The sequence below is a fragment of the Bombina bombina genome, chromosome 12, assembly GCF_027579735.1.
Source record: "Bombina bombina isolate aBomBom1 chromosome 12, aBomBom1.pri, whole genome shotgun sequence".
Taxonomy (NCBI): domain Eukaryota; kingdom Metazoa; phylum Chordata; class Amphibia; order Anura; family Bombinatoridae; genus Bombina; species Bombina bombina.
In genome coordinates, this window is record NC_069510.1 from 32467652 (window position 1) to 32492117 (window position 24466).

Sequence of the window (24466 nt, forward strand, 5' to 3'; positions counted from 1 at the left end):
TCACATTTTAATAAAAATGTTGTTTTATCCCAAATGTTCATGGATTTAAAATCCATGTATTTTACTATGTGTGTTTTATTTTTTAAAATAAACGTTTCCTTTGCTCTGCTAATTTCTTTCCCCTTGCTTCCTAAAAAGTCTCCTTCAAAATGGTATTGGAAATTAGTACCTGTAAGTGAAATATTAGCTCCATTTTTGTAAACATTCATCTGTCCAGCCACGCTACTTTTTCATTTTAGTCTTTTATTTTTTTGTTATTTAATCAGCTTTTTCATACTTTTTGAGCCATCAAAAATACACCACTAAAAAGGTGACAAAAAATGCTCACCCATCCCCAGGAAAAATAGCATACTGTTGTAGGAAAAAAAAAAGGTTTTGGTTGCTTTTTGCATACATAATATCCACACAAGACTTAAAAACCCCACCTTCTGTCATTTCACTGTATACATCACTATGTGGTTTCTTCCTAAATGTGACTTTGTTTTTCACTCATTTTCATTCATGCCTGTCGCTTCCTTCATGTCTACGTTTAATTTTTTTTTTGTTCTCTCTTGTGTTTTTCCTTTTAATTCCTGTTCATATATGTAAGCCTGATCTTGTGCATGCACTAGCGCATTGCATGCTGGAACCCGTGGAATATGCTCGCGTGGTACAGTATACCATTAAATGCGTAGTGATGTAGACTTGAGGCTAATACGCACAGCTTAATTAAATTTTTTGTTTACTTTGTCCTTAAAGAACTGTTTACTGTTTTGTATGCAGCATATATATATATATATATATATATATATATATATATATATATATATATATATATATATATATATATATATATATATATATATATATATAAATAAAATAATCTCCACAGAGCATATTTCTCTAGTCAGAAGAGATTTCAATTATAAGAAAATGTTTAATTTTTTTTTTTATATATATATATATATATATATATACACATTTTCTAACTATCTTCATTTCCTGCTCCCCACATATTAGTTACTAATAACCACTTTCATCTAAAATCTACTAGTACTTTGACTGTGCTTTATAGATTTCAGCTTTCACCCTCCATGTTAAGCTTTTTTTATTTCATTTGTGTTTGCTTTTGTATAGTTCATGTAGTGTGGATATTTACTTTTATTAGTTTTCTTAAAGCTAGATACGCGATACACGCAGTGTATTCTGGCCTAGTAAGCTGAACTAGACTGCAACCTTTTTTTATTTTTATTAAATAAAGGTACGTTATCGCAGAGATCACCCTTCAAACAGGCAGCTACCCTACTTCCCATTACTTGAAGATTTAATGAAGGATATTAGCGACGGTGCGGCTCTTTTAACAGTTATACACTTTTACTGCCCGGAGCAGATGAAGCTTGATGGTATGTTCACCCATTTGCACTTAACGTTTTAAACTTCGTTCATAGTAATGTACTTTTTATAATCAAAGCATGTCTTTTTCCTTACAATGTTTTGTGGCAAGCGTTGCTATTTTAGCCTTGTTTTCCGTGACATCTGAGCTATGCATTGCTGCAGGGAGGAGCATGTACTTCTGCTGAACAGCTTTATTTATGTATACTGCTGCTGAACAGCTTTATTTATGTATACTGCTGCTGAACAGCTTTATTTATGTATACTACTGCTGATCCGCATTATCTATGTATAGTGCTGCTGAACAGCATTATATATGTATAGTGCTGCTGAACAGCATTATATATGTATAGTGCTGCTGAACAGCATTATTTATGTATAGTGCTGCTGAACAGCATTATTTATGTATAGTGCTGCTGAACCGCATTATCTATGTATACTGCTGCTGAACAGCATTATCTATGTATAGTGCTGCTGAACAGCGTTATCTATGTATAGTGCTGCTGAACCGCGTTATCTATGTATAGTGCTGCTGAACCGCATTATCTATGTACCTCTCTGCATACCTTGCAGCATGTGTAACTCCTAGCTGCCCAGGAAAACATGACCTACAGTGTTCTCCACAGAACATTTTGGAGGCAGGGTGACTTTATGAAGTAGCAGGTTGGGAGCTGTGTAGTACTTGGTAATATAACATTTTCTGCTGTCTGAAGCACACATTAATTGCATAGTTAACATAAATGTAATTTAATGATAATTTGTGCAATAAGCATACATTTTAGCATAATATAAGCCTAAATATTAGTGGTCTGTAAAATCAGCAGGGTGGTGCACCAATTTAAAGATACTGGAGAGAAAACTAATAGACAACCGCTTTGGTTAGTGCTCTCTCTGGCGGGCAGGTATCAGGTTTGTGTAAGTGTGTGCTAAAAAAAGTTTGTTTTTCTGTTGTTTAGATATTTGCTTAAAGGAGGTCACATCGATTGCCGATAGCATATACAATATCCAGCTTCTCAAGGAATTCGCCAACGAGTACTTAAACAAATGCTTTTATCTTACATTGGAAGACATGTTGTATTCACCTTTAGTTCTTAAGGTATATATACCCAACTAACCTTATTGTAAAACAAACAATGGGTTCTGGATATGTAAAGAAATATATGTAAGCTGTATATTTTCTTTTCTCATTTTTAGCCTAACATAATGGTTTTCATAGCTGAACTTTTCTGGTGGTTTGAAAATGTAAAACCTGACTTTGTTCAGCCCAGAGATGCCCAAGAAATTAAAGAAGGTAGGTTCTATAATTTTAAAAATCTAGACCTTTTACGTAATGGTGACAAGTGAATTTCTTTCTCAATAAAAAAAAAAAGAAAAAACTTTCTGTATCACTTTATAATAAGTAAAAAAAATTCAATAGCTGTTGACGTCAGAGATTTGCTATATACATTTTCGCAGTATTTAATGTTTTTTTCTGTTAAATTAAGTAAGTTGCAGCGTTTTCTACAGCAAATCGTGCCAGGTGGGGATGATGTAGTACTTAGCAATATTATTATGCTTTCTGCTATTTATAACATTGCTTAAGCTATCCAAAGCACAGATTAATTGCATAATTTAACATAGACTGATTTAATGATAATTTGTAAACAAACATTTAACAAATGTAATATTAGCTATTTTTAGCTTAATATTGGCTTAAATGTTAGCCGGGTGGTCAGTAAAATTAACTGGGTGGTTGTGGAATTAAAATCAAATCTCAGAGCCGTCTCTAGCACTATCCCACCTTGAGGGAGATCTGGGGGCTCCCACCCGCTTTGCGTGGTGACGTCACGCGCAATAACGTGATGACGTCACTGCACAACTTCATTAACAAAATACAATGACAAGAATAGGGAAAGGGGGCATGCTGCTTAGAAGCCTGTATCTTCGGCATCTAAGCAGCTACGGACCCCCAAGACCTACTGTTAGAAAGGTAATCGCCTAACTTTCCAACAGTATAAGCCTTGGGGATCTGAAAGAAAAAAAGTAAAAAAAAAAAAAAAAGTATTAATAAAATAAAAAACCCTCACATCGGCTTAGCACCCAGGTGGTAAAGTGCTTAGCACTCAAAGGGTTAAGCATTGTCGTCCTCCATTTGTAATGATATTGATATTGTTTCTTCTTAAATGGAAAGAGTCCACAGCTGCATTCATTAGTTTTGGGAAATGAGAGGGTAGTACTCTTTGGCATGGGACAGGAGTTTTAAGTAGTCCTGTCAGTCTCTCAGTGAGGGCTTAGATGAAAGTTAGAGTCCAGAGATGCAGAGAGTTTCTTTCTGCGAAACCATCCCGACTCAAATTACAGCTCCTCAAGCAATCGGCGTTGTCGAACTTCACTTTGCTGCCTGCTTTCTTCTCTCAAGTCTATGGCGGAGGCGATGCTACTATCCGTCACACTTGAATGTCCGTGTTCATGTTCCACTGCATAGATTTTGGTAAGATCGTTTCATTTTAGTTTATTCGTCCAGAGAGGCTACCACCTTACGGGTCTAACTTATACATAAGGGTCTCAGTGAGTCTCTTTTAGTATCTTGGAATCGAGGGTTAAAATCTCCTGAGGGGGGGTTTATAATCATGTTTGTTATGTGATTCAACCTGCTTATGTGTGAAGTTTACTGGGCTCGTGGTTGGAACATTGAGGCCTTGGGAAGTGACGCAGCATTTTGGTTGGGCGTGCTTTTTTTGGACTGTACGGTTCACCATGTGTTCGGGCGTGGTTACGTTCCGTTTTTCCATTTCTGCATTCCTGACCACGTGGCGCAGGAAATTTTCTAGTCCCCAGGGGTCTGGTCATAGGAGGTGGTGAGTGCCCCAGCCATTGGGGATGTCAGGGGCTGTTTTTGTTTTTACTACTTTAGTCCATATTTAAATAACCGCTATCCAGTTATGGAGGATTCTGATGCTGAGACTGTGTTAATTTCAGATTCAGTTACGCAGGATTCTAATACTGAGACTATTTTGATTTCAGATTCTGTGTCCGGTGATAAATCCGGAGTGGCCTCGTTGACTCCTGTCAACCAGTTTTGTTCCGTATGCCATTTCAGAGCGCCTGGTTCCTCTGACTCTGGGAATCAAGGGACGGCTGAGCCATCCACCTCTGGGGGTCCTGTCTCCCGAGAGGCGAGTTCCCTACCAAATCATACGTCCTTACACATGCGGGTAACCCAGTTTATGGTTCCTCCATGCGGGTTGGAATGTTTCCCCCAGAGGTTGCAGCACGTTTTCGCTTCCACATAATGTTGGTGATTGTTTGTCTGCAGAGTTCATATGTTTATTTGAGAATGTGCTCGTGTCCTATTGTCCCGGGCCTTCTGCCTTGGCGAGGGCCTCTACAGCTCCCCGCGGGTGTATCTGTCCCTGAGTGTTGTGCCTTTCGTTACAGGATTGCGTGCCTTCGTGTGTTGCTCAGACCTGTTTTTCAGTTATTGAATGACCCTATCGTTAATATGGGGATTTTCAGTCTGATAACTCAAATGGTGCACCTCATTAGACATGTGGGGATGAAGTAATCTCCTGATTGTCATTTGTTTGAGATCTTTACCAGTTTTTGAAAGATAAGGCTCCGTTTGGTGGGTCCTGCGGGTAGGCCTGTGTCTTTTTGGGCGTTTGCCTTATATTTTATTTATATCCGGTGGGATGTCTTTTATTTGTTTTTGTTTCCTTCAGGAACCTTTTGGGATTGATGCTCTTTTTTTTGTTACTTTTTTGGAAGTTGTTTTGGACATGTTAGTCTTATGTTAAAGATGTCTGGTTTTTTCCCCTATGAGGGAGAATTTATGCAGCTTGCCGGTTAGGACCCTAGGTGCAGTTTGGTCTTGCGGCTGTTCAGACACGTGGCGCTGTTGTGCCTGGCTGGTTCGTTAAAAGCGCAGAGTGCTCAGGTTATCATTTTTTTTTCATGTTCAACTAAGCATTCGAGAGGACCTGTGGGTCTGTGAGACGGGAAGGATTGTTTCAGTCCTAGAAGGGAAGGCTTTCAGTCATAGATGACCGGGCAGGGGAGTTTTTCCGCTTCGTCACTCTATCTGACATCTGATTTCATCAGATCTTAGAGTTTTCCTCCCCCATGTGGTGGAGGGTTGGAGGGCTTAATGTCCCTTACCGCAATTGAGCGGCTTTGGCCTTCATTTTTGTACAGGATAGCAGTCTAGCATGCGGTAGGTTTGCAGTTTGAAACCAGTTGCGGCTCTTGACACCTTACAGGTGTACGCGTAAGCTGTTTACAGTGTATCTAGATGCAGCTCTTACTCTTTGACGTGTACTGTCTGAGTTATAAGAGACCTTTGGGTATTCTTCCATTGTCTCTGGGTGAGTGGATCTCCTTTTAGGGATCTGTGTTTCCGGGTGATGGTTGTTCCCCGCAGGGACTTTGTCTAGCTCTGGTAGGCTTAGTGCCTTTCTCTTCCTTGTGTCCTCTGCTTGTGCGGAGGTGGTAGGGAGACTAGGTCTGCTAGTAGATTTTTTTGTCCTTGAGGTATCCCTTGGTTGTCCTGAGGCTCTGAGAAGTATCTTCATACGACTTCTAGCCTTGCTCCTTGGAGCGTTGGACTTTAGCTTGGGGTGGTCCCTTCCTTTGGGGCTTTCGAGTTCTTCTCGCTGTACGGATTCTCTATAGCTTGTGTATTGTTTTTCCCAAAAGTAATGAATGCAGCTGTTGACTCTTTCCATTTAAGAAGATAAACATAGATTATGCTTACCTGATAATTTCCATTTCTTCTGATGGAAAGAGTCCACAGCTCCCCATCCGTAATTTTATGTGGGGCGTCCTTATATTCTTCCTGCACCTTTTCACCCTGATATTTCTTCTACTGTTCCTTGTTCCTCGGCAGAATGACTGGGAGATGAGGGGAGTGGGAGGAATATTTAAACCTTTGGCTGGGGTGTCTTTTTGCCTTCTCCTGGTGGCCAGGTTCTTATTTCCTAAAAGTAATGAATGCAGCTGTGGACACTCTTTCCATCATAAGAAAATGAAATTATCAGGTAAGCATAATTTGTTTTTATGTTTACCTACCGCTTGTCCTTTTCTTGAACAGTTAAATCGGTAGCACAGAATAAAAGTGGACGACCCACAATCCCAATTTCTAACGCAACCAAGAGAAGTTTCATGACTAGTCCAGCAAGCACACCAGATCCACAGTCACTGACCCAGGCTTCATCTGACAGCAGTGGCAAAACATTCCTGCAAGCAGAAGAGCTTGACAAGTAAGTTGTTGATGATGATATATATATATATATATATATATATATATATATATATATATATATATATATATATATATATATATATATATATATATATATATATATATATAAAGATAGAGAATAATTTCTCTTGCTTTTTAATTACTTTGATAATCTAATTAAAGGGACACTGAACCCAATTTTTTTTCTTTCGTGGTTCAGATAGAGCGTGTAATTTTAAGCAACTTTCTAATTTACTCCTATTATAAATTTTTCTTCGTTTTCCTGCTATATTTATTTGAAAAATAAGGCATCTAAGCTAAGGAGCCAGACAATTTTTGGTTCAGACCCTGGATAGCACTTGTTTATTGGTGGGTGAATTTATCCACCAATCCGCAAGAACATCCCAGGTTGTTCACCAAAAATGGGCCGGCATCTAAACTTACATTCTTGTTTTTGAAATAAAGATATCAAGAGAATGAAGACAATTTGATAATAGGAGTAAATTAGAAAGTTTCTTAAAATTGCATGCTCTATCTGAATCACGAAAGAAAAAAAATTTGGGTTCAGTGTCCCTTTAAGAAAATAAATGTTATGCATCATAATCCTTTACATTTGAAATATTCTTATATAAAAGGTATGATGGATATGAATTTATTATGATATCCATAAGTAGCCAGTTGAAAACAGTTCTGTAAGTGTTTATTGTGTTGCTGGAAATTTTGACCTTGAATGTAAAGTAATAATCTTATTGCGTAAAGAAGATTAGGGTTTATTATCTCATTTTCCAATTATTAAATTAATTGTATGTGACACACTGCTTGGCACGGTGACTGTTAAGCATTTGGGATCACTCCTAGTTAGCTGATCCTTAGTGTACATTTCTTATTTTTTATAAACTAGCTTGTTTATTTAGTATGTGCTTTATTGTGCAGTGGGAAGGGAAGCACGGCTTTCAGCCCATCACATCCCTTATTGCCTTTGAGACAGAAGCAGCAGAAAACTCAGCAATCAGAAGAAAGCCCCAGTAAGTATATGACTCTAAGCCAGTGATTTTTAACCTTTTTTTGCCGTGGCACACTTTTTTACATTAAAAAATCCCGTGGCACACCACCATCCCAAAATTTTAAAAAAATCACACATTTGTAGCCTAATACAACATATATATATACACATACACACAAACACACACATACTGTATGTATTGTGCTGTTATGCCATGCCTCCTACAAACTACCCCTGCACTGGGAGTAAAAAACAAGAAAAGTTTAAAAAATATGTCACACTGTTGTCAGTCTGCCGTGGCACACCTGAGGATCTCTCACGGCACACTAGTGTGCCACGGCACACTGGTTGAAAAACACTGCTCTAAGCATTTGCAAGTGCAAATTTATTTCTGCAGCTCTGGTTTATTTACCTTTCACACTTCACTTGCAAATTCAAATACATTTTAAGTCACCACCGGGACAACGTTGCATATGTTAGTCCTAAAATTGACACCACTTAATAATGATTTAAACAAATGGATTGGAAGAATTTTTTTTTTTTGTACAAAAAAAAAAAGAAGGAATCTCTAGCTAGATTCTGTCTGTCTCTGTAAGCTACAATCAGCAGGGCAAAACCTGGCTTTTGTATCGGATGATTTTAGAAGGAACATAGGATTAATTGGGCTGATTTTTGTGTTTTAAATACTTCAGAGTACTAATGTAGGTAAACCTAGACTGAATCTTAGTGAGTTCTTTTATTGCTTTGCTAAATGGACTAGGTCCTAATCCATTTAGCGAAGCAATAAAATAATGCGCTTACTGGAAATAACTGGAAAGCAGAAGAGAGCGCTGGTGAGGCCACTTTGTAAAACACAAATGAGATCATCACTGTGAAGTAATTGCAGATACTTATGTTTAATTTTGGAAACAAACCACTTGCTGCACTTATTTTATGGGACACATGAATTTCATTTCTTTACAAAAAAAAAAAAAAAAAAAAAAAAAAAAAATATATATATATAATGTACGTTTCCTATATTTTACTCTAACAATCACTAAACTGAGGTATAGAACAACAATGAGATGCTCTAAGTGCTGTATTAAAAAAAAGCCATCAAACAAATGAGCTCGGATGGTTACAAGCCCCAGTATGCAATAGTACATTTCACTGGTAAAGCAAGTCGCACATTGCACATTTTTCTTTAGTTCCTGACCGTGCAACAGTGATTGCATAGTCTAGTTTATTTTTATCTTACCCTTACTGGCTACAGGGAAACATGAAAATGTTACAAACAATTTTAATTCATATTAAACCAACTTTTAATAAGTTATTTTGCGTTCCAGTTCTTAAAGGGACATGAAACCCATTTTTATTTTCTAGGTAGAGCATGCAATTGTATTAAACTTACTTGTATGTGATTTGCTTTGTTGTATTGGTATCTTTCTCCAACATTGGTGTGTCCGGTCCACGGCGTCATCCTTACTTGTGGGAAATATCTCTTCCCCAACAGGAAATGGCAAAGAGTCCCAGCAAAGCTGGCCATATAGTCCCTCCTAGGCTCCGCCCACCCCAGTCATTCTCTTTGCCGTTGCACAGGCAACATCTCCACGGAGATGATTAAGAGTTTTTTGGTGTTTAAATGTAGTTTTTTATTCTTCTATCAAGTGTTTGTTATTTTAAAATAGTGCTGGTATGTACTATTTACTCTGAAACAGAAAAGGATGAAGATTTCTGTTTGTGAGAGGAAGATGATTTTAGCAGACAGTAACTAAAATCGATTGCTGTTTCCACATAGGACTGTTGAGATGAAGTAACTTCAGTTGGGGGAAACAGTTAGCAGACTTTTCTGCTTAAGGTATGACTAGCCATATTTCTAACAAGACTGTGTAATGCTGGAAGGCTGTCATTTCCCCTCATGGGGACCGGTAAGCCATTTTCTTAGTCAAGCAAACAGAATAAAGGGCTTAATATGGGCTATAAAACTGGTAGACACTTTTATGGGCTAAATCGATTGCTTTATTTGGGCATTTTATACATGTTTATGCTGATAATTCACATTTATAAACTTGGGGAACGTTTTTTAACGGCAGGCACTATGTTAGACACCTTTTCCAGTCAGGGAGGGCCTTCCCAGTTGTAGGCTGAGCCTCATTTTCGCGCCATTACTGCGCAGTTGTTTTTTGAGAGCAAGACATGCAGATGCATGTCTGAGGATCTGAAAGTAGCTTGAAAAGTTTCTGGAAGGCGTCACTTGGTATCGTATTGCTATAGCTGGGACTGTATAGGGGTTAAATTTGTAAACGGCTCCGGTTCCGTTATTTTAAGGGTTAAAGCTCTGAAAATTGGTGTGCAATACTCTTAATGCTTTAAGACACTGTGGTGAAATTTTGGTAATTTTTGAACAATTCCTTCATACTTTTTCACATATTCAGTAATAAAGTGTGTTCTGTTTAAAATTTAAAGAGACAGTAACGGTTTTGTTTTAAAACGTTTTTTGTGCTTTATTGACAAGTTTAAGACTGTTTAACATGTCTGTGCCTTCGGATAAGCTGGAGTCTAAATCTAGTTCTTTCAGTTCTTCAAGGGGTTCCGTTTGAACCTTTACATTCCATAGATATTAAGTTACTATCTTGGAAAGTTTTGTTTTTGGTTGCTATTTCTTCTGCTAGAAGAGTTTCAGAGTTATCTGCTCTGCAGTGTTCTCCACCCTATCTGGTGTTCCATGCAGATAAGGTGGTTTTGCATACTAAGCCTGGTTTTCTTCCAAAGGTTGTTTCTAACAAGAATATTAACCAGGAGATAGTTGTACCTTCTTTATGTCCGAATCCAGTTTCAAAGAAGGAACGTTTGTTACACAATTTGGACGTAGTCCGTGCTCTAAAATTCTATTTAGAGGCTACAAAAGATTTCAGACAAACATCTTCTTTGTTTGTTGTCTATTCTGGTAAAAGGAGAGGCCAAAAAGCGACTTCTACCTCTCTTTCCTTTTGGCTTAAAAGCATCATCCGATTGGCTTATGAGACTGCCGGACGGCAGCCTCCTGAAAGAATCACAGCTCACTCCACTAGGGTTGTGGCTTCCACATGGGCCTTCAAGAACGAGGCTTCTGTTGACCAGATATGTAAGGCAGCGACTTGGTCTTCACTGCACACTTTTGCCAAATTTTACAAATTTGATACTTTTGCTTCTTCGGAGGCTATTTTTGGGAGAAAGGTTTTGCAAGGCGTGGTGCCTTCCGTTTAGGTAACCTGATTTGCTCCCTCCCTTCATCCGTGTCCTAAAGCTTTGGTATTGGTTCCCACAAGTAAGGATGACGCCGTGGACCGGACACACCAATGTTGGAGAAAACAGAATTTATGCTTACCTGATAAATTACTTTCTCCAACGGTGTGTCCGGTCCACGGCCCGCCCTGTTTTTTTAATCAGGTCTGATGAATTATTTTCTCTAACTACAGTCACCACGGTACCATATGGTTTCTCCTATATTTTTCCTCCTGTCCGTCGGTCGAATGACTGGGGTGGGCGGAGCCTAGGAGGGACTATATGGCCAGCTTTGCTGGGACTCTTTGCCATTTCCTGTTGGGGAAGAGATATTTCCCACAACTAAGGATGACGCTGTGGACCGGACACACCGTTGGAGAAAGTAATTTATCAGGTAAGCATAAATTCTGTTTCTGTTGAAAATCATACCTGAGTAGCAAAGTATTCCTGGGAGCTAGCTGCTGACTGGTAGCTGCAAATGTATGCCTCTTGTCATTAGCCCACCCAATCTGTTAAGCTAGTTCCCAGTAGTGCATTGCTGCTCATTCAACAGAGGATACAAAGAGAATACAGTAAATTTGATGATATAAGTAAATTGGAAAGTAGTAAATTGGCTACATTTAGTCACCAATCAGAAAGCGCTACCCAGGTGCAGAACCAAAGATGGGTCGGCTTGTAAGCTTACATTCCTGCTTTTTCAAATAAAGATACCAAGAAAACGAAGACACATTGATAATAGGAGTAAATTAGAAAGTTGCTTAAAATTGCTGCTCTATCTGAATAATAAAAGAAAAAAATGTGGGTTCAGTGTCCCTTTAACATCACATTAAAAGCAAGGGAAGGAACATACTGTGAACACATTATTTGTCAAATATAACATGCTGCAATTTTTCCACTTCAAAAAAAGCTGCCCTCCAGTGGTGTCAAAGTTTAAGCTGTTGGTATATGATGTCACAAGATTTATTTCTGTGTTTATTTTGTTCTACTTTTTAATTATTGGTCGCACCATCTAGTCTAGCGGATTAATAATCCCAATAGAAAACTGTTACAGAAAACTGTTAACGATTTAAATTTGGAATGTAATGATTACCCTTTGGCTTGTTACCACAGACCACAGAGATCGTTCTAATTCCTTGACGCGAAGTGATGCGCCACCTCGTGCTTCAATAATTGCATGGCCTGAGAAAAAACAGAGGTGAGTACAATGTCTCTAATATGTTGGATAATTGCACCTGTGCAACGAACAATTACAAAATGTCAACGTGATACTGTGTATATTGAGGTTGAATTATTTTAAGTCAGGAAGGAAAAGACAATTTGTATCTGAGATTATAACAGTTGTAAAATGTATTATCTGGTAAAAACAACTTTATTCTGTATATAATTTAAAAGGACGCAGCATGGATATAGATAATGGATGTTTGCCATGTATTTTGATGATTTCAGGGATAATAAAAAACGTTAGATGCTTTATATAAGAGTTTTATATGTCAAAGGCACCAATTTCTGATAAATAAAATTACTTTTTAAAGGAACACTGCATTGTAAAATGTTTCCGCTGATTGTGTTCCCATTTGTTCTATCTGCTGCTGAGTATTGGGGAATTGTTAATTCTGTTTTCTTTTTTAAGACACGATGAGTCCACGGATCATCATAATTACTAATGGGATATTCACCTCCTGGTCAGCAGGAGGAGGCAAAGAGCACCACAGCAGAGCTGCTATATATAGCTCCTCCCTTCCCTCCCACTCCAGTCATTCTCTTTGCCTATGTTAGTGGTAGGAAGAGGTGTCTCGGTCATAAGAGACCACAATTCAGGCTCGTAAGCCTGTATTTGGAACAATTTACCATAAGATATGGAGTAAATATTTCTATTGATGTGAATCTAAGGGTTACTCATAGAGTAGTCAGGATTCCTAGACTTTTGTCTTTTCTCCTAAAGTTGGAGGAAGGATTATCAATGTTACTTTAAAGGTTGAATCTCTTCTTTATCTAGTTGGTTACTCAAACATCTGGCGGATGTTCCAGATGTACAATCTTTTTATCAGGCCTTGGTCAGGATCATGCCTGTGTTCACACTAGTTACTCCTCCGTGGAGTCTTCATTTGATCTTGAGATTCTTCAAGGGGCTCCGTGTGAGCCTATGCATTCCCTAGATATTACGTTGTTATCTTGGAAAGTTTTATTCCTTGTTGTTATTTCCTCTGATCAGAGTGGTTCAAAACTCTCGACATTATAGTTTTAGTCTCCTTATCTTATTTCCATTCGGATAAGGTAGTTTTACATTCTAAATTAGGATTTCTTCCTAAGGTTGTTTTTCATCGGAACATTATTCAGGAGATTGTTGTTCTTTCGTTGTCTCCTAATCCTCCTTATTAGAAGGGAGGACTTCTGCCCAGTTTGGACGTGGTCCATGCTTTATAGCTTTCTTACAAGCGTCTAGGTCTTTAGTCAGTCTTCTTCTTGGTTTTCTCAGGAAAACGTAAGGGACAGAAAGCTACGGCAACTTCTCTTTCAGATGTGGCTGCAGAGTATCATAAGTTTTGCATTTGGGACTGCTGGACAGCAGTCTCCGGACAGAGTTACGGCTCATTTCACAAGGGCTATCGATTCCCCATAGGCCTTCAGGAAGAAAGCTTCTGTGGAACAGATTTGCAAGGCTGCACCTTGGTTCTCTCGTCACACTTTTTCTAAAATTCTACTACTGCTACACTTTTGCCTCAAATGAGGTTTCTTTTGGGAGAAAGGTTCTTCAAGCAGTGGTGCCTTCCGTTTAGGTTACCTGTCTTGTCCCTCCCGTATCATCTGTGTACTCTAGCTTGGGTATTGAATCTCATTAGTAATTATGATGATCCGTGGACTCATCGTGTCTTAAAAAAGAAAAGAAAATTTATGCTTACCCGATAAATTTATTTCTTTTTTGACACGATGAGTCCACGGCCCGCCCTGTTCTTTTAGACAGGTTGTGGGTTACTGTAAACTTCAGACACCTCTGCACCTTGGCTTTTCCTTTCTCTTCCTAACTTCGGTCGATTGACTGGAGTGGGAGGGAAGGGAGGAGCTATTTAACAGCTCTGCTGTGGTGCTCTTTGCCTCCTCCTGCTGACCAGGAGGTGACTATCCCATTAGTAATTATGATGATCTGTGGACTCATTGTGTCAAAAAAAGAAATAAATTTATCAGGTAAGCATAAATTTTCTTTTTTTATTTGGGTTTGCTCATGGACACCACCACCCATTACTCATAAGTACCTTCCCGTTCAAATGGGCTGAGTTTACAGGGCAAAAAAGGCAACCCCCCAGGAGGGAATTGATTTATTTTGCTTCCTTTATTTACATAGATTTTCTATAAGAAATACGGAAGTATTCATATTTTTCAGTATAGGGGTAATATCAACAAACATAAGCAGCTATCTCAGATGATAAAATAAAGGTAAACAAGTTATTTGTAAACAAATAAATTCACTCCAGCTGGTTAAATGGATATTTCATGATTCAGATAGAGAATACAATTTTAAACAACTTTCCAATTGACTTTATTATCTAATTTGCTTCATTCTTTAGATATCCCTTGTTGAAGAAAAAGCATTGCACATGGGTGAGCTAATCACACGAGGCATCTATGTGCAGCCACCAATCAGCAGCTACTGAGCCTATCTAGATATGTATTTCAACAGAGGATATCAAGAAAATGAAGCAAATTAGATAATTTAAAGTAAATTAAAAAGTTATTTAAAATTGCATGCTCTTTCTAAATCATGAAAGAAAAAAATTTGGATTTCATGACCCTTTAAGGTTATTTTTTTTTCTTTCTCCCCCTCCTTTTTTTATGTAAATATACAGCAAACTATTATTATTATTTTAAAGTGAAGGTCCATTTTGATGAATTAGTGCCCGGTTTTTAATAAACCTATTAAAAACAAGGGCACTTTAATTCATCAAAATTGACTTTTCACTGTTTTCTTAAAAAACTTACCTTTTAATCGCTCCAGCACTTCCTCCGCCCGTAGCAAACAGTCTTTGCGGGTCCAAAATGACGAATCTGGCTTCCTCCAATCACAGCGTTGCATAAGGCCAAGATTCCCCTGGGGGGAAGCTGTGATTGGAGGAAGCCTGATTCGTAATTTCTGACGTCTGCAGAGGCTTCTGACGGCCGGGGGAATCGCTGGAGCTGCATTCAGGATTTAAAGGTAAGTTTTTGAAGAAAAAGGTGAAATGTCATTTTTGATGATTTAGAGTGCCCTTGTTTTTAATAGGTTTATTAAAAACCAGGCACTAATTCATCAAAATGGACCTTCACTTTAAAGTGACCCTGGAACCAAATGGCTATTGTTCATTGTATTGTATTTTTGTTTTCCCGTTTTTTGTGTTTTTGTTTTCAACAGGCTGTAACATTTATTATCATAAATTTACTAAACTTTACCTGCTACTTTAACGAAATTTATAGTTGCCAACGTTAGACAGAATTATTAAATGATTTTATAAAGGGGTAAACACTTGTCAAATAGAAACCATTCCCTAATTTTTTCTTCTTTTTTTTAAATACTATAGACCACTTTCACAGCCCACTCCATTCGCCCTACATTGTGCGACAGATGATGTAGACGCAGCATCTGGTGACAGTATTAGTCTTGCTAGGTCGATCAGCAAAGACAGCCTTGCGTCAAACATCATAAATGCAACTCCAAAACATCAGGCACATCCTACGCCCGTCAAGCCTGCTTTAAGAAGCCTTTTGGGAAATGTAGAGATTGAGGGTGATGAGGAAGAACTTGTTGCATTTATCAAGTTAGATGAAACATCGAGTCAAGGAGATCTTGAATTGCAAAGCATTTCTTCAAGAGCATCAAGTCAAATGAACACTCCAAGGTCAACAAGAAAGCCAGCAGACGGAATAGACGGCAAGCCTGAAAGCTTTTTCTTGGAGCCTTTGATGCCAGCGGTGCTTAAACCAGCGAAAGAAAAGCAAATTATTCCTAAAAGAGAAGAATATGGAGAAGGAAAACAAAGAGGTCTTGTCTCAAAACGTCAAAAAGAGGGAAATCTATCATTTTCTAGGAAAAAAGTAAACGGTAACCATATGGGCCATGAATTAAATAGGACTTTTACACCAGTTTCTAGTACAGACTTTGCTACTTCAACTGATCCTGTTAGACCAGATAAACTTTCACTAGTGACTGGAGGTGAAACATTTAGACCCCTTGCTACCAGCAGTGTAGTACAGTCTTCTGATCAGGCTAGCAGTGGATTCTTTCTACATGATTCTGAAACTGATGATATTGTAGAAGACCACCCATGTATGGAACCTGTAAATGTTGAGGATCCATGCGACCCAGACTCTACATGGACAGTAATAAAGGATGATTCTGACTCTGACAACTTGTCTTTAGAAGAATGTGAGCAAGAACCACCTCCTCCTCCTCCTCCTTCACACACTGTTTGTAAATACATTGGGGAAGAGGAATCTGCCAAGCTACAGGAAGACATGAAAGTAAAAGAACACAACGACAAAGATGATGCAAGCGGACGCTCCAGTCCATGCTTAAGTACTATTTCTCAAGTTAGCAGCATCTCAATGGCAAGTGGAAGTGTTAGAATGACAAGCTTTGCAGAAAGGAAATTCCAGAGACTAAATAGTTATGAAACAAAGTCGAGCACTAGTAGCTCCCAGAAAACAACACCTGATGGCTCAGAGTGCTGTACGCCACCACTGACTACTTGGAGACAAAAGAGAGAACAGAGTCCTGGAAGGCAAAATAAAGATCATGGCAATATTCTAGCTTCAGAGCTTGTCCAGCTTCACATGCAACTGGAGGAGAAGCGTAGAGCCATAGAAGCACAGAAGAAAAAAATGGAGTCTCTTTCTGCCAGACAGAGATTAAAACTAGGTAAAGCAGCTTTCTTGCACGTTGTAAAGAAAGGGAAACCTGAAGGAATGTCACAGCCGATAAGGCCTGAACATTGTACTAAAGAGTACCCTAAGCAAAACTCTGATGAATTAAATACATCTACTGTAAAGGACAAAGCTGGTCACTATCTTGAGAAGTTAGAAACTGTAAGCAAACCTTTTGATGCTTCCAAAGAAGAGAAAATTCAAGAAACTGTGGCTTTTGTTGATCAACAAAATCAAAAGGATTTGGAAGGCACTGATTTATGCAATATGGTTGCAAATATAAACCCAGAACTAGTAGAAGTTGATGTGAATGAATGTGATTTGTCCATTGAAAAGCTAAATGAAACAATCAGTACACTTCAGCAGGCTATATTAAAAATATCCCAACAACAAGAACTTCTTATGAAATCTCCATCTGTGGTGATACCAACCCTCAAAAATAACTCACAAGATCATAAAGTGAAGTCATCAGTACATTATGTTGAACCATTATCTCCAACTGGAGTTGGTGCTGGTCGTAAACCACCACGTTTTGGTCAAGGACGCAACCATCGCTCATTACGATTGTCTGAGCAAAAAGCGTCTAAAGAAAAACCTCAAAACTCCTCTCGTGTAATTACCCCAACCCAGAATGTAGATACTTTGCCACATTTAAAACCACCACAAACTCTAAAATCACCTTGTACAACTTCGGAAGAAGGTTTTTTCGACAACGGTTCAGAACAAGGCAGCGCCTATCTGGATAAACTTTCACCAGGTGATTTTAGGTTACATGATGAGCCTGACCACAGGACATTTGTGCTCTCCACTTCCAAAGATGCAAATATTATTTCTGAGCAAATGCACAAAGAGGCTTTGAACAATCTACGAATAACAGGGGTTACGCCCTCAGAAAGTTCAGGAAAGGAAAACGTCCCTGTCGATGAGCCACTTAAAGGCAAATCTAGTCTTATTGAGGTTGATCTTTCTGAACTAAAAGAACCTGACGAACCAGATGGTCTTGATCACCCAGAAAAATCTACAGACATCATTAGTGATGATCAGAAATCTGGTTTAGGCTTCTTCTTTAAGGTATGTAACTGGCCATAATTTTTCTCTGTTACAAATCACAACAGTCTTTTCTGAAACAGAACAGTATGTATGTTCAATTTATCAAGATTTATTTTTTAAATTTGTTTTATTTGTCCACTCTGTAGAAATGATACTAATGTGTATGAACTCTCATTAGCTCACTGTTTTAATTCAACTTGGAGATCTATGAAGCTGACTGATGCACTCGACCCTTAATTTAGCATGTGCACTCTGCATAGGGTCGAATCAGTAGACAGAGAACCACTTAAACATAACCTTTGTACATGTCATAAAGATAAAGTTGATTTCTACCATACAGGTGTTGAGTCCATGGTTCATTACTCTTGGGAATTACACTTATCTACCACATAGGGGGAGGCAAAGATTCCCAAACCTCAAGAGCTCTATAAAACCCTTCCCACTTCATGCATACCTTAGTATTTACTTTGCTTCCACTGTAGGTGTTTTAAGAGTGAAGATGTGCATTTGATTCTTCAGAGAGAGGAATTTTCAGTCTATATTAAGGCCCAGTTTCCCCTCAGGGTACATCAGAGGGATGTATATGGGGTATGATTTATGTTTTTTTTTTTTTTTCCCCCCCATCTTATTTCTTTTTAATGACACGGTGAGTCCACAGATCTTTATCAGTTACTGTTGGGAATATCACTCCTGGCCAGCAGGAGGAGGCAAAGAGCACGACAGCAAGGCTGTTAAATATCTCTTCCCTACCCACAACCCCCAGTCTTTCTCTTTGCCTCTAGTACAAGGAGGAGGTGAAGTAATTAGATGTCCTGATTATGATTCTTCTATCAAGATTTTTTTTTTTTTATTTTGAAGTCAAGGCAGGCTTGCTCTGACCTTCCATCACTAGCTGGGCTTGGCTGTACTCCACGTTCGTTTCTTCAGCAGGGCTGTGGTAGCTTTAAAGCAGTTTTCCTAACATGTTACTGCCCTGGTATAGAAAGCCTGAGTAGGTTTACTCTCTTTCTTTTTACACAGGTCTCTGTGATGAGCGGCATCCTCTCTTACTTTGTGAATCGCCTGACTGCCGGACGGCTAGAATGCAGGGACTAGAAGGCTGGCACTAAAGGGGTTAAGGACCCTCTGCTATTAGTGGGACAAATCTTGAGGGAGACTTGGGCAGTTTGCATGCACGTTAGTCATGAGACTTGGAGACTAGGGGTTAATCTTCTTAGTAAGGAAGGGGTTAACCACATTGGGGCTTAGATTTATTGAGTACTATTTGGATTTTATCCTGTAGCTTCCTCTGGTAGGATTATCTGACCCACCTAGCTTGAAAGTTTGAAATTTGGCTGATAACTGAGAAGAGAGCGTGTAGGGGGCCATTTCTAAGGGAACTGCATATTTCATATTGCCTTATGAGAAGCAATATCTCTGAGTTGGGGTTTTTCATTCCGCATTTTTAGAAAGCGTAGCGCTGCCTTTTATTACTTATGTCTGTACCCTGCATAAATTTGTATGTTATAGTGTGGCAGGGTGAAGCGCTATGTTTGCGCGCTTCTTCCCATACTGTTTTTAGTGGTCCTGCCTCCTTCTCAGGTAGGAGAAGCGCCATTTTGGAAAATAGTCTGGATGAAACTCTGCCTCGATTTCACGACCGTGAGTGGTGCCGTGCTTCTAGTCTGAACGGTACTGAGATAGTGCTGTGAGACAGACTTAAGCGCTTTTTCATAGTTCCCCAAATAAGGCTTTTGTCTGTTATTTTTACAAACGGATGTTATATAGAGTTTCAATTTTTGCTGGGCAAAATAATTTTTGTGTGTAGGGAAATTGTGTTTTTATTTCAAAATAAATGATGGAACTATAAACTCAGGGGAAAAGAAGATTGCAAATTTATTTTTTCTTTTGCTTGTTACATAGGTTCCACATACTCTTGTTTTATATTAAATTATTTTGTTTTTTTTATAACATAAGGAATCTTTATCATAATTTCAATAAAATTGTTTGCTAAAAACTGGAACAGAGGTCTGTTCATAAGTATATTTTAAGTCAAGCAAATCTATATAAATTTAAAGTGACAGGGTCTTTTTATATTTGCATTTTAGATTTTAATTATTTTAAATAATTCTATATATTTTTATATTTTATTGTAGCCTCATATCTCCAGGGATGATGCTGTCTAGACTAATGCCACAACTTCTCCTCAATTGTCCCAAGTCCTTTTGTTATGGCGTCACATGCAGTGTTCTGCAGTTCCCCTCAATCTCCTGGAGGAGTTATTTGTTGCAGAATTGTCTGCCCAGGTATCTTCTGGTATCTGTGGCTTCATCTGCTTTTCCTATCTTAAAGGGAAATCGCTAGAGGAAATGTAATTAATCAGATAGTAAGGTTTCTGCTCCGCTTGCTACTATTTATATTGCCTTCCTTATAGTCTGATAAGGAGGTTAGTCTGTAGCGTTTGAGGGTTAAATCTCCAATTCGGACAGTATAATTCCTTCATCTGTTGCTGGAGTGGACTACTTCAGATTTATGCTTGCAAAACTCGTGCACTGTTAAAGGAGGTTTTAGCTGCCTGGACGACACCGACACTCCTGTCATTTTCAACCCTTGGAAGTTTTGTAAACTATATCAGTTTCTATGATTTTCCTTCCTAGGTGAAAGTGTTTCTAGACGTGCTATGGAGATTCCACAGGAATAGGAGGTACTGGGGATATTTTTCCTGTCGCTGACTCTATTTAAATGCATGGTGCACTTCGTAGAAGCTTTTCTATTGGGGCCTGAGAGCCTCGACCCCTAGGGAGGGTAGATAGCTCCTTACGGATCCTTAAATAAGAACGTTAATTGTTCTTTTGGAGCAATGCATTATCATCTTACACTTGCTGTGCTAGTCGGCTGATGGCTGTTGTGGCCTAGTGGTTAGCATGACTGGCTCAAAGGCTCATGGTTAGAGCTTGAACCCAGGCATGGACCTTTGTGTCCATCTCTCAATACTTAACAAAGCAGCATATCTCTTAAAGCATTGTGGCTGATTTATTGGTCAGCGAAGAAACCTACCTGGGTCTTAGTGGTCAGCCTAGGTTTATAGCGCTTCAGTTGCAGCTTCTATATTTTAGGGTTTCTCCAGTTCCTTGCTTCTGGTTTTTCCTTTTAAGGATAAGACCTTGTTAGATTGGTCTGGCAGAATGATCCTCTGACTTACGGGGAAAAAGGGTTTTTTTCTACTACATGTCAAGATAGTAAGACTAAGGGAAGGTTTTTCTTTTCCTTTTTCTGCAGGACTTGTCAGGTCTTGGTATCCAACTATTCTTAGTTCAATCTTAGTTCAATCTAAGATTTCCTCCCATGGGCAGATTTCTCCTCCTAAAGTATCTGCAGTCCGGGTTGGATGAGAAGCATTCCTTGAACTGGGTTCATGATCTTCATCTCTGGGAGTGATTGTCCCAGTCTGGGAATGAGGTATTTCCTCAAGTTCTCTCAGGTTCTGACCTTCAAGGTAGTATCCATTCTCCTTTGATTCACCAAGGGCCTGTTCATATCGAACATAGACCTGAAGGGTGTTTATTTTTTGTTCCCATGATCGGGATCTTCTCAAGTTTTCTGAGTTTCATCAGTCTAGAAGGACTTGTAGGTCTCAGAATATTGCAAGGGGGATTCTGGATCTTATATGATCAGATGTCATCCTTATTTCGGGCAAACTCTTTCAAGAGGTCTTGTCTAGTCTTTCCCATGGTTGGGAAATGATTTTGGAGAAGAGTTCCTTTGCGCCATCTTCAGTTGAAGGCGAGTTACATTGCTCTGATGGCCTGGCCTCAGTCGTCATTAAATTGGCAATTTCTCCTCTAGGAATTTGCATCATCTACCAGGGTGGAACTCTGAGTTCATTAGCCTTGTAGGAGGTGATTTGATTTGTGCGGTGAGCGGCAGCTCACAGTTGCTGTTTCTAATTTAGGGGTGAACAATTGAAATTCTCAACAGACAGATAATTCTCCCGGGGAGTGGGCTCTCCGTCCAGAGGTGTTTTCTAGGTAAACCCTAAAATGGTGGTTTCTGGAGTTGGCTCGTTTAGGCAGAAGCCAAGCTTATGAGGTTAGGTTCATGGTCAAGTGATCCGCAGACCGTCTTGATAAATGTTCTGGCTTTTTTTTTTCTTGGGAATCAGTCTGGCATACCTATTTCGTCGTTTTTTCACGAGTCAGTATTCGTATCAATTAGGAGAGTCAGTGATTCCAATAGCCCCTGCGTGGCCTCGAAGGATCTGGTATACACACCTAGTGGAAGGTCTCTTCTCCCTCCTTGGAGACTTCCTCTGAGGAAAGACCTTCTGAATCAAAGGGTCCCTTCCTTCATTGTATTTCATTTCTCTAAAGCTGTCTTCTTGGAGAATAATCGATTAGTTTGTCTAAGAGTGGTTTTGCTGACTCTGTCTTTAAGACCATGTTTTCAGGCTTGCATGCCAGTTACTAGAAAGTTTTACCATAAGATATGGTGTAAATATATTATTGATGTGACTCCAAGGGTAACTCTTGGAGTAGGGTCAGGATTCCTGGGAATTGTATTTTCTCCAGGAAGGCCTGGTAAAGGGGTTTTCGGTCAGCACCTTCAGGGGCCTGATTTCTGCTCTATCCATTCTGCTGCACAGGCGTCTGGCGGACGTGCCGGATTTTCAATCCTTTGTCAGACCCTGGTCAAAATCAGGCCTGTGTTTAATTCAGTTGCTCCATCTTGGAGTCTTAACCTTGTTCCTAAAATTTTGCAACAGTCTCCGTTTAAGCCTATGCACTCCTTAGATATTAATGTTATCTTGGAAAGTTTTGTTTCTTTTTGCCATTTCGTCTGCTAGAATCTGTGAACTCTCGGCGTTGCAGTATGATTCCCCTTATCTTTTCTTTCATCTGATAAGGTGGTTCTGCGTACTAGTTAGGTTTCCTTCCTATAGTTGTTTCAGATAGGAATATTTATCAAGAAATCGTTGTGCCTTCCTTGTGTCCTAATCCTTCTTCTCATAAGGAACAGTTGCGGCACATCCTAGATGTGGCTCGTGCACTGCAATTCTACTTGCTGGCGACTAGCCAATCTTCTGCTTTGTTTGTCGTTTTTTCTGGGAAACGTAAGGATCAGAAGGCTACGGCTACTTCTCTTTCACTCTGGCTGAAGAGAATTTTTTTTGAATGGACTATGCAACTGCTGGTCATCAGTCTCCTAAGAGAATCACGGCTCATTCCAAGAGGGCTGTTTCTTCTTCCTGGATTTTCAAGCATGAAGCTTCTGTTGAACAAATTTGCAGGACTGCAATTTGGTCCTCTATGCATACCTTTTCTAAAGTTTATAACTTTGATACTTTTGCTTCTGCTAAGGCATTTTTTGGGAGAAAGGTTCTTCAAGCAGTGGTGCCTTCTGTTTAGGTTACCTGTCTTGTCCCTTCCTTATCATCCGTGTCCTCTAGTTTGGGTATTGATTCCCAACAGTAATTGATGATGATCTGTGGACTCACCGTGTCATTAGAAAGACAACGAAATTTATGCTTACCTGATGATATATTTCTTTCTTTCTTGACAAAGTGAGTCCACGGCCCGCCTTGTTTTCAGACAGTTTGTATATAAACTCAGGCACCTCTACACCTTGTGTTATTTCCTTTTCTCCTTTCCTTCGGTTGAATGACTGGGGGTTGTGGGTAGTGAAGTGATATTTAACAGCCTTGCTATGGTGCTCTTTGCCTCCACCTGCTGGCCAGGAGTGATATTGCCAACAGTAATTGATGATGATCCATGGACTTGCCGTGTCAAGAAATATCGTTATTTTTTTTTTTCTTCATAAACCCTCTAATTGGTTGCAGGGACTTGTCTTTTGCCTCCCTTTATGGATCTACAATATGTTTCTATTCCATAATCTCTGGCGATATGTTTTAGTACTGGTTTTGCTTGTCTGTTGCTTGTTTGCTAGTGGATGAGTGTCTATTGGTAAGTATCTTTTTATTAACATTTAGACACTCATATAGCTATGTTTTGGACACTTTTATAGTCATTTATATATTTGCTAATATATATATTTCCCCGGGACTGTTCCTTTTCACTATTCCCTTGCTGTTTTGCGCAGGTTGACTTTTTTTGATGCGCTTACTTTTTCACACGTCGGCCTCTGGTCTACACGCTTCAGGTTAAAACTTCTCAGGTTTGCGCTTGTCCCCTTTTAGTCTTCCATAGTTTACCCGCTCGCCGGTTTTTACACGTTGGGTAAGTGCATGTTCACTCCGTTTTGGCATGCAGCATTCCCCTATTTAGTTGTCAGGTTTTTTTGCATGCTCTGAGGAGCGTTATCTGTCCTCGGATTTAATGTTAATCTCTCCTGCTTTGTTTTGCTGTTTGTCTTAGCGCGCATTGTATCTGTAAAACTACTTAGGAGGGGGTAAGTGGTTTCCTTTCGTCAAGGTCTTTTTAAGGATGTTTTTAGTGTTTATTGCAATTCTTTGCCTCATGCTATAATGGAGCAGCTTGATTCTGTCCCTAAATCTACCCAAGAAACTGAGTCTAATTCTAATTTTTTTTATCAAGGCTGCATTTTCTGAGGCATTGACTGCTCTCCCGCCTTCAAACAAGCATAAAACGTCAGTTCAGATTTTACCTTCTGCAAGTGCAATGTTCCCTGAGACCAGGGATACTGTTTTGTCTTCATATGGTGAAGTTTCCTCTGGGGATGAGGAATCTTTAACT

The 24466-nt window shown here is 39.1% G+C and overlaps 1 protein-coding gene across 2 annotated transcripts in view; it reads left to right on the top strand.

Annotated features, from left to right (window-relative positions):
• The window catches only part of CAMSAP1 (calmodulin regulated spectrin associated protein 1), a 139479-nt gene that overhangs the window by 85004 nt on the left and 30009 nt on the right, over positions 1–24466 (top strand). For both annotated transcript variants that reach the window (XM_053695738.1, XM_053695739.1), the window contains exons 6-12: positions 1241–1382; positions 2328–2467; positions 2566–2662; positions 6440–6608; positions 7523–7614; positions 11946–12030; positions 15386–17798. In XM_053695738.1, coding sequence (XP_053551713.1) covers positions 1241–1382; positions 2328–2467; positions 2566–2662; positions 6440–6608; positions 7523–7614; positions 11946–12030; positions 15386–17798 — 3138 coding nt within the window. The remainder of the gene's footprint in view (positions 1–1240; positions 1383–2327; positions 2468–2565; positions 2663–6439; positions 6609–7522; positions 7615–11945; positions 12031–15385; positions 17799–24466) is intronic.